We start from the raw sequence: 10943 nt of genomic DNA on the forward strand, positions 1-10943 counted from the left end.
TGACAGGCACTTGGAATGTAGGAGTTGAGGCAATACATTTAGTTTGACTCGGTTCCACAGATACATATTGTGAAAATAGCCAATCTACAAGCTCACAAGCCAAGGCCTCGTTTGCCTCTTTCTTACATAATATTTGCGAATTTGTCCAATTTGAAACTAAAAAGGTCTTAAAAGTCATTAAATTGTGACTTTAGATATGTAGATACCCTCTACCTCGTCTGTCATGGTATGACAGTCATCATGTTTAAGGGCTACCTGTAGCCTATAGTATGCATGTTCTTATATTGTATGTTGGTTTGTTTATGTTGAGTGAGAAAACAATGTTGCACATTAAGCTGATAATCTGGGGACCCGCCAAAATAATTTGAGGACCCCCCTGGGGGTCGCGAACCCCAGTTGTGTGCACATCAAAAAACAAGAGTTCACAAATCAACGAGGGATTAGGATATGTGTTTATTTTCTTGATTATTTGACAACGGTTACACATATTGGTCTCACACACACACACACACACACACACACACACACACACACACACACACACACACACACACACACACACACACACACACACACACACACACACGCACACACGCACAGATTTGAGTCCACCCCGGCTCTTGACGTGCTCCAGTTTGCTCGTACAACGTCGTTACGTGACCTCTCCTTCTTCAACACTCCTTGTAAGTAACCCGGAAAAGAAACAGATTGCGTGCCAATTCCACAAGTAACACGAATTTATTTTCAGTCATTCCTAATTGCTCATCTCCCCAGTAAGTACCATTGCAGCAAAACATGAATATTGAAATATGTTTCGTTCTGCCACGTTTCCATGCGGCTTGTGTTCAAGCAACGTAGCGTAGCGTAGCGTGTGTACGCAGAGCAATGTTGTTGTGACTTTACGGTGACTGACAGACAGGACGGATACAGGATAGGTGGGCACTAGTGACATCTGGGCACCTCGATGTAAAATTGGCTATTTTGTCCAAAATTCTAGAAAAATAAAATATTTGAAAAATGTAATTAATTAATCTAGTATACATGATGTGCACGGTACATTATTATCAGACTTACTTGTATCCTTCACTTTCTTGTTTATGCCCCAAAATGACTGGATATGTATTGGTTTTGTAGACATTTTTAGCAATTGTAGAAATATTAGACCTTAATTGTCGACTGTTTAAGCATGTTCTAATCATGTATACTTTACTTAACTTAAAAATAAAAAAAAATACATTTTGGAAAAAATAACACAGAGGTGCCCACTCTTCCTTGGTGCCCACCTATCCTGTTACCAACAGGACACAGCATCCAGATGACAATGAATGGCTACAAGTGGACGACAATATATATATATATATATATATATATATATATATATATATATATATATATATATATAATTTATTTATTTATATTATATTATTTCCCTGAATGTTGCAATGACAATACTCATTTAACGTGATTTGGACACAAACCCTCCATACAATGAACACTGGCACATTATATTTAATGATGGAAAATACTACTAGTTGCGATCTCACTACATGCGCACATCCCGGTGGGTGATTGACAGTGTTTCTCCCTCCTGTCAGTCATCAGAGATGAACAGCAGTGTTCTGGATGAGGAGGTCTTCCTGCGATGCTGCCAGCTCTTCCTGAAGCACTCTGACAGTCTGGGAGACGGCTGGGTGTGGGAACAGGTGGAGGTGAGCATTCTGACAGTCTGGGACAACAGTGGTTCTCAACAGTGGGGTCCGGAGACACCAGCAGGGGTCCTTGAGGTGGTTCCAGGGGCTCCCCCAGCTAAATTAGTTTATAGCATCAAGATCAGTTTAACCACTTTAAACCATATTTATTATTTAAACCATCATTTCGGGGGTGAAGTGCATCTTTAAAAGCCCCATCTAAGTTAGCCCTAGAATGTCTGTGATCTTACATACATTTCATGTATTCCAAATACACAGTCATGGATCACCCTCGTCGACGCGCTATGTAGTGACGATCTGCGCGGCCATAAAAGTGCTCTAAACTCCGTCTGTACTCACCCAATAATTAATTCCTAAGACTTGGAGTCATATTTTCTCCTCTAGTTTCATATCCATTTGAAAGTTCTGCCAGAAAACGTGTGTTTAGTCAAATATCTCCACTTTTCCACGAGCTGCACACGGACGACTTTCTGGACGGGCGAGGGGCACGAACTTGAGTGAAGGACCACATTTAAAACGTCATAACAAATTGACACAGGGAAGCACAAACGAACGGGGAACACAATTGACTGGTGCTTGTGATTGGTGCGGGGTAATGAATCACTCCATCTGCCAATTGTGTGTCCCAAACATTTGTGCGTCCTAAAGGAAGTTTACATATATACAGTCCTGCACTCATCCCTGGGCCCCTCGCCCGTACAGAAAGTCGTCCGTGTGGAGCTCGTGGAAAAGTGGAGATATTTGACTAAACACACGTTTTCTGGCAGAACTTTCAAATGGATATGAAACTAGAGGACAAAATATGACTCCAAGTCTTAGGAATTAATTATTGGGTGAGTACAGACGGAGTTTAGAGGACTTTTATGGACGCGCAGATCGTCACTACACAGCGCGTCGACGAGGGTGATCTATGACTGTGTATTTGGAATACATGAAATGTATGTAAGATCACAGACATTCTAGGGCTACATCTAAGTGTGCTAACATTATCACACCTTGACACACATTTGTGATTATTGGGAATGAATGTAATTTTGTATAATTATGTTTTTGTGTCTTTTTTGGGGGGGGGTTTCCCGCTAGGGTTGGTTTGTGAAGGACAAGACATGAAAAAAACAAAACATGAATGAATTCATAAACACACACACACACACACACACACACACACACACACACACACACACACACACACACACACACACACACACACACACACACACACACACACACACACACATTTTTTGTTAAACCATTTATACTATGAGTTATGTTGTATGAAATGATGTAAATACATTGTTAATAATTCTAAAGTTATTCAGTAAAGTGGCCCTTTAATAATGCACAGAGGAGAAGATGTGATGTATTCACAGTGTGATGTCACTGTCATGTTGCACAGGGCTCAGCAGAAGGCTACATGAAGAAGACTATGATGAGAACAGTCTTCATGCAGTCCAGCCAGGAGGGAGACCAAGAGACAGACAGACTGACAGAGGGACACCTACAGGGACCGGATAAAGAACAGGTGGGACACCAGCAGAATTGAAAATTGACAAAAAATGTGTTTTAAAAAATTATAGAATAAAAAGACCTGCCATTTAAATGCATCTTGGGTCATCAGATAGTAATCCAATCAGACTTATTTTTACATACAAATTCAAGTATCAATGCACCCAAGATGCATTGGTTTGAGATTCTACAAATGCCTTCTAAATCCGTACTTTTTCATGTCAAGGACCCCCAAATTGATACATTTGGCCGCGGAACCCCATCTGAAAGTGTTCCCCAGATCCCCAGACATTTTCAAGGATTCAAAAAAGAAATACAAAAATAGCAGATGTACAAGCTCGCAGTGATGCGCTGTGAGCTTGTAGATCTGCTATTTTTTAGGAACCACTGTTCTAAACCACTTGTTCTAAATCTTGTTCTAAATCTTGCCTGGTTTTCTGATAAACCGTATGTTGCTGTGCATATAGCTCAAATCTAAACTATCACAGATGCTATCCTGGTTTTAATGGGTTAAAAACAGTTTGCTTCCATCATCTGTGGTGGATGTGGTTTTAGATGCATTGCAGTTGACTACAACTTAAGTACCCAGAGCTGTGTCTTCAAGTCACATACTGTATGTCACCTCTCTTCCCTTCCCAAAACAGTACATCCTCAACAATGTCAGAAAAAATAAATAAATACTGCACGGCTTTAAGTTTGCAGTAGATTTCAGCTAAACAATGGACAAGACAGTAAAGATTCTACTCTATGTCTCTCTTTCTTTCTCTCTCTCCACAGATGTGTTTTTCTGCTTCGGTCACATCAGATGATGCACTTGGCACCAGAGATGATGATGATGATGGTGTGTGTGTGGCAGCTGAACATGGCAGCACAGTGCTTCAATATGAATATCACGTCCTTTACTCCTGTAGCTACAGCACACCTGTTCTCTATTTTAGAGTCTTCACTCTGGGTCAGTAAAGTGTGTGTGTGTGTGTGTGTGTGTGTGTGTGTGTGTGTGTGTGTGTGTGTGTGTGTGTGTGTGTGTGTGTGTGTGTGTGTGTGTGTGTGTGTGTGTGTGAGCGTATGTGTGCATGTGCACATTTTTATACATAAATTAATCGATTAACCACTTAAATGTTATTTATTTGTCGCATAAGGGTGTCATTCGACACAATGTACCGGATCACGACACATTGGGAGCTTATAGATATTTTCACTACATGCACTAAATAGGAATAGGATTTTTTTTTAACTATCGATGTTTACAATTAAATCGATTAGTTTGATTAACTGTTGATCCCCTAATTGTCTGTTCTGCCGTGAGATGGTAGGAGTCTCTCACTGGAGGAGGTTAGGAGATCTGTTCTAATTATCTGTCTGTTCTGCTCTCAGGCGGTAGGAGTCTGTCTCTGGAGGAGGTTTGGAGATCTGTTCATCCCAGCTACAGACTCAGACTACAGCACAGTCCTTTGAACACCATCACACAACAGGTACATCTCATCTCATCTATCACTGTTTACTGTATTTCTCCTTTCATTTACAACAATGTTTCTTAAACTTTTTCATTGCAAGGATCCCCAGTTTACTATGCATTAGGCTACAGATCCCCATAACTCTGAGATTTTACAAATGGAACCAAATGGACCCTTATGGGTACATTTGTACACTTTCAGACTTACCAATCATTTAACTGGGGACCCCCTCAAGGACCCCTGTTTTTTTTTACTTGGTGTCTCTCAATACCCATTTTTGTAGAGTTTTGTGTTTTGAGGAACCGTGTTACCTCTGCATCTATAATGTGTGATGTCATGCTTATTTCTATTTGTCACCGTCTTTTTCTCTTTCTCTCTCCGCTTATATACTGTAGCCTAGATACTTATGTAGCCGTTTAAAGCCTATGGGAACATTCGGACCACTGTGATTTCTATCTGCAACGTTCTAATCCTTAATTTATACTTTGTTTGTATGACGTTGTCGTGCACCTACAGTAATATTTTAGATCTACAAGCTCCGAGTTTGTAGATTTGACTATTTTCAGTGCAGTTTAGTCTGAACTTAACATTGCCTATGTGCAGTGTTGCTATGCTCATTTGGGAAGTGGTTGCACTGTATTTTAATGACGTGACGCGCACATCGCTTAACACCTACAGTACAGGTCACACAATGGACAATTGATATGCGTATAGGCTAATTCCTATGTTAATGTGCCTGGCGTGAGCCTTTGTAAACTTTGATGAAGTGTGAATTTAAAGTAGTTTTAAATCTATGCGTGTGTCTGCGCGTCCCCCTGGTCAAATAAGTGGTTGCACGGCGTGCAACCCCGTCCACTGAGCATTGCACCCCTGGCTATGTGTAAATGAGTGTGATGAGTGTTATTGTGATTTTTCTTCCTGATAGGAGCATCCATTTCTGGGCCAGTCTTTCTTTTTCCTCCACCCGTGTCGAACAGAGGAGTTCATGAGGCCTGTGATGCAGGCTGCTCTGGAGGAGCAGAGGTTGGTGTCAAATCTATCCATCTTTCTCCATCTGTACTGATCAGTATATCTAAAGGTGCTGTAAGTGATTTTTTAATTTTTTTTTAAACAAAAACTTAGTTTTAAAAAGTTGAAGCTCTAATTCTGAATGAGTAATCATTGCTGTGGAGTGTTTGTTTGGTGGCAGGAGATGAGGGAGACAAAAGAAAAGATCGGAAGATAACATTCGAGAATGGACTCACTTGACTGAGTAAGGCAATGAGAGCTGCAGAGAACAGAGCGGGATGGAGAGAGCTGGTCAACAGATGGTCTATGGTGCCCCAACGACCCTCTGGGGTTATGGGATAGTTACAGGTGTTTGTACTGTAACAGGGGTTACAACTCTTCATCCAATCAGAACAGAGAACCCATTTATCAGCTTCAATGTTGAGTGTTCTAGTTTTAAAAAAATCTGCTCATTCCTTTGTTTCATCACTTTCAATTTCACTTGTTTATCCTGTTCTCTTTCCTCATTGGATGATATTGGTATGCCGAACTGAAAATGTATTTTCTGTTTACCAAAGAGCTGTAGAAACTGGAAGACCCCTGTTACTGAACAAATGCTCTATACAGCAATGGTTACTACAGGAATATAGAGCTATTTAACACTTTAAATTTAAATAAAAATCACTTACGCCACCTTTAACAATACAGAAAATTTGCTAGGTACAATATATACAGTATGTTGACCCACTAAAACCGGGAAAGCATCTGTCATTTATTTTAGAGTTTTACTTTGGCTATTCACAAACAGCAGAGATACAAGCTCACAGCGCGTCACTTTGTGCCGCGCTGCTAGCTTGTACATCTTCTATTTTTGAATATTTTTTAAACATCTTGAAAGTCTGAGAACTACTGATTTAGAAGGCATTTGTAGAATCCGCCTCAGGTCTTAATGGGTTGAGTTTTCTTTTGTTTTTAAGACAGGTGAACTACGTGGTGACGTGGTTGAGCATAGTAGGGCCAATGGTGGGTCTGGACATCCCTCTGAACTACTCAATGCAGTCACCTCCGCACGACGGCCCTCCAGGGACCAAGCCTGACTGAGACCTGCAGGCAGGACCACAGCGTGGCTGAGTTTCATATCAGATAAAGAGAAGGTAACATGCACACCACTTGCTTGTTGTCTCTACTGTGGTGCATGGAATGAATCACCCGAAGATCCATTGTTTAAAGAAGAAAATGTCTTGAGGGCGGTCCTTGCGACCAAAGCGTCAGCAAATAAATCAAGATTCTGTGTAGGCGTGAATCAACCTTTTACTTTAAACTTGAAGTTGAACAGTAGTTCTCAGGTCGGTTTGGACCAAAGAGAAGTCGAGAACACAGGACAAACAAACACGTCCCTTTGACGTCCCGGATACGTCTTTTTCCCCCCCCTTTTTTCTTCTTTAGTACATGCTTTAAAATCCTTCATCTTTTCAACAATTTCTGTTTGGATGATGAAACGGGGTGTATGGATGGACCTGCATAGAAAGACAGAATGTTTTATGAACTGTAAACTGGTGATGAAGTGTGTAATACCAAGTGTGACCAGTAGAAGTCGCCTTCTCATCACGGGCTTGCCTCACAATGAAATGTCTCACATTGATTGAGCATTCATCACCATATATCCAAATCCATCTTCTTATATCTATCAATGCAAGCATATCTGTGTGTGTATGTCTGTTTGTCTCAACCTCCATGCCCTTAGCTCTTCCAACGAGCTTCCAAATGTCTATTTTTATCAGCGGTCATTAAGTAGCAGTTGGTAGGAGTGTGGAGTAAGGGACAGGCTGATGAATTGGCTGTGCCATCCTCGCTAGTTGGAGCTACTATTAATAGAGTGCTGCTGTTACATAGACACAGAACGAACCAGGCACTTTGAAACCTTATCTCCTCTTTCCCACGTGGTCAAAACTAATTTCCCTACGATTGAGCCTGTGACCTTTTGTGGAGGTTTACCTGAGAAAGTGTGTTATAAAGCTAACGACATAGACGTGTTTGTGTCACAAATGTCAGAAGCAATTAAAAGGGTTCTCAATAGGCTGCCGTCGGACAGCATCAGCAAAGGAAACGCTATTAAGCTGTCAGGTGCTCTGAACGCCCTCCCCAGATCCTTACCCTAACCTTAAACTCTCCAAATCCTTAAACTTAACCACACCAACAGAGCCTGTGCACTGTTGTCCTGGTTTGGATATTAATCATCAATGTATTCATTTATAAAATGTACAAAACCAACCAAATGGTTTGATATTTTGGCTGTTTTGGGAAAACAATCAGCTATTACAAAATAACCATTATATGGACTGTAAAGAGAAGAGCAATATACCGGTAGACATATTTTGACTTGATCGTTTTGCTCAGTTTGGTCTTAGCTGGTAAGTGGTTGTCCTCCTGAGCAATACTAACTTTTCACGCATACCATACATTTCATACTGTGTTGGCACAAAACCATTATAACAATCTATTTTATTCTGGAGTAATTGATGTTTGGCTTTGTGGCTGGCGCCTGGAGGTGTGCTGTAGATTGTAATCCATTGGCTATAACGTATTTTATGCCCCGACAGTCAAAAGCATCTTTGAAGGTGCTGGGTAGTCAAGGTCATTCAGTTAATCATGATAGAACTGAATAGAATAGACGTGTGCCTTATGTTTCATTGATTGATTGATTGAATATTTTATTAGCAATTTGCAATAAAAAAGCACAGGAAAGTACAGTTCATACTGTACCCTACAGTTCACGGTTATAGAATTAAAACTTGGGATCCACATAGAAACGGTGTGGCGCCAGTGTGTATCTCGGACTTAGCTTCTCAGACTTCATGTGACCAGCCTGTGACATTAGTCATCAATGACTACTAGTCTATGATGTATCTAATATGATGTAGACTTCACATTTGGGCAAGGTTTCAGTGCAGTCACAGCCCCAAGGAATTCACATACCTCCACTAAAAGAAATGAGTGGAGGTACCTCTGTGGCCTACTGGCAGCGTGCATTGGCTCTGATTGTTCCAGTGGTTTGTGAGATTGGTTCCGGACAGACAGACACCCAGACCAACATAGCCTGTCATAGATGGCCATCCTCTTATAGAGCCACAGAATCAAGAACAACATAGACAGACTAGAGAGTATATAATACATATTCCACTTCATATTTAACCACTTAAACCCTCTATTCTTAGAGAAACGGACAGAATACAATACAAAAAACTCATTGGAATAAAACTCGGTAGTATCATAAGGTATATTTACAGAGAAAGGAGTGGGGGGGGCAGATTATTGTACTATCAGGGTGTTCAAGGAGTTAAACTATGCTAACTTGTATTTTAAGGTCAGCCATGAGGTAAATGGGATAGGTAAACTGGGATAGGTAAACTCTGATAGGTAAATATTCCATTTACACAGGCAGACAGATCTTTGCTTTTCTTAGATCCTGGTCAACCTTGAATGAATTACATAATGTGAGACAGTCACATCCTCACATCGTGTGTGACAGAGTTCTGAGCAGAGGGAGATGAATGGGGTCAGAGCCAGTTCTCTTTACAGCTCAAAGAAACACCAGGTTCATATGGAGTTCCACATACAGCAGTGGTTCTCAACCTTTTCAGGCCGCGATCCCCCAAAATAATCATATTTAAACTGGGGACCCCCCCACCCTGACAAGCACTTGGAATTGTAGAAGTTAAGGCATTACATTTGGTTTGACTTGATAAATAATGTGAAAATAGCAGATCTACAAGCTCACAATGCCTTGCGTTGTGGCGCGAAGCGCCTTACCCACAGGTTGAGAACCACTGACATACAGTACCACTTCCATTCAATGATTTACTTATTACTTATCATCATGTAGATGATGCGAGGATTAAATCTATAGCAACAATAAGCACTCCAGCTTTCATATTTTGGATATCTGCACTCTCCACCATGAAGGGGGGAAAAACTGTTTCACCGTAGCCATTTAAAACTTATTTTACTTTGTTTCTTTCTTTCTCTTTCCACCTTTGAAACTGCAATGATGGAGCTTGTACGAGAAACAATTTCACCCATTTATTTACACCTGTAAACCTGTGATGTGACAATAAAGTTGAGTTGAGTTGAGTTGAACGGAGTCTCCCAGGCCCCCTATCTCATTCCTTTTCTTTTTTTTAAATAAATGGTGCATTTATATAGCGCCTTTATCCAAGGCGCTTTACAATGTGCATTACATTTACCCATTCACACACACATTCACACACCGACGGCGGAGGAAACCATGCCAGGCACCAACCTGCTCATCGGGTGCAATTAGGGGTTCAGTGTCTTGCTCAAGGACAGTTCGACACTAACTCTGGGGGAGCAGCGGGAACCGAACTGCCAACCTTCTGGTTCCCAGGCAGCCGCTCTACCTCCTGAGCCACTGCTGCCCCTTAGGCCCCCTGTCTCACGGACATCATGAACGGACATCAGACGATGCCAGATGAGTCATCAATATAACAATCGTAAAAAAATAATAAAAAAGAAGCCCATCCCTAGTTTTAAAAGCATAGCTGCTAGCCTGCTAATATATTTGCAATTACAGCACACAGATAGTACAGTAAGTTGTAAATGGCAATCTAGAACGGAGCCAAGGTTCATCAGGTTCAGAGCTGCGAAGACATTTGGTCACAGAGCCAAAGGCGACTTGTGGCATCATCTCATTATCGTATAATGATGTCATCTTGCTTGGAAACAAACTGGCTGGATATAAGAACTTATGGCTTTTCAATCCAACTTATTTGGGCATTGAGTGAAAGAGGAGTGGTCGATCAGCCTGTATTGACTAAGCTCTCTTCCTATGGCACCTCTGGGAATTTGCAAGAGGGGCCGAGGCACTTAGGATATTAAACTAGATGCCAACTTTAGGGCCAAGGCTTTTAAGTGATGCCATCAATTAAGCAGCATTGTGCGCATGGCACATGTCTGGCAGCAAAGTCCGATGTTGGGGGCAAGCTAGGTAAGAAAAAGCTACCCTTGCCAACCAGTGAGGTAATGCATCTAAACTGCCACTGGTACTGACTGATGAGGAACAAGACTACAAGTCTTCAAGCCCCGGTAGTGACCCCTAAAGGCAGTGCTTCCCCATACAACCAACCAGTCTGAATTGATTTGAGCCAACTGACATTGCCATCCTTGGAGCCCTACATTCTCACTAGCTGACATTTCGATCCTGAGGGTAGCAGTAAAGGAAAAGTCTTGGGGTCACTCAAATGGTTTGGGTTCAAACAAGACTGCGCTC

The 10943-nt window shown here is 41.4% G+C and overlaps 1 protein-coding gene across 1 annotated transcript; it reads left to right on the forward strand.

Annotated features, from left to right (window-relative positions):
• The first annotated feature begins 701 nt into the window (after positions 1 to 701).
• Positions 702 to 10020, forward strand: atg10 (ATG10 autophagy related 10 homolog). The gene is made up of 7 exons (XM_084058313.1): positions 702 to 773; positions 1596 to 1709; positions 3106 to 3231; positions 3993 to 4167; positions 4590 to 4687; positions 5595 to 5692; positions 6634 to 10020. Exons 2-7 carry the CDS (start codon positions 1605 to 1607, stop codon positions 6755 to 6757), a joined length of 726 nt encoding a protein of 241 aa, XP_083914439.1. The 5' UTR covers positions 702 to 773; positions 1596 to 1604; the 3' UTR covers positions 6758 to 10020.
• Positions 10021 to 10943: the final 923 nt, after the last annotated feature.

Source organism: Gymnoscopelus microlampas (genome assembly GCF_963454915.1).
Source record: "Gymnoscopelus microlampas genome assembly, chromosome: 5".
Lineage (NCBI taxonomy): Eukaryota > Metazoa > Chordata > Actinopteri > Myctophiformes > Myctophidae > Gymnoscopelus > Gymnoscopelus microlampas.

Bases quoted from the DNA above. Each gene is read 5' to 3' on its own strand.
- atg10 (XM_084058313.1), top strand. From the start codon at position 1,605: ATGAACAGCAGTGTTCTGGATGAGGAGGTCTTCCTGCGATGCTGCCAG. The intron at 1,710-3,105 runs GTGAGCATTCTG...CATGTTGCACAG, and splicing joins GGGTGTGGGAACAGGTGGAG to GGCTCAGCAGAAGGCTACAT. The intron at 5,693-6,633 runs GTTGGTGTCAAA...TTTGTTTTTAAG, and splicing joins GCTGCTCTGGAGGAGCAGAG to ACAGGTGAACTACGTGGTGA.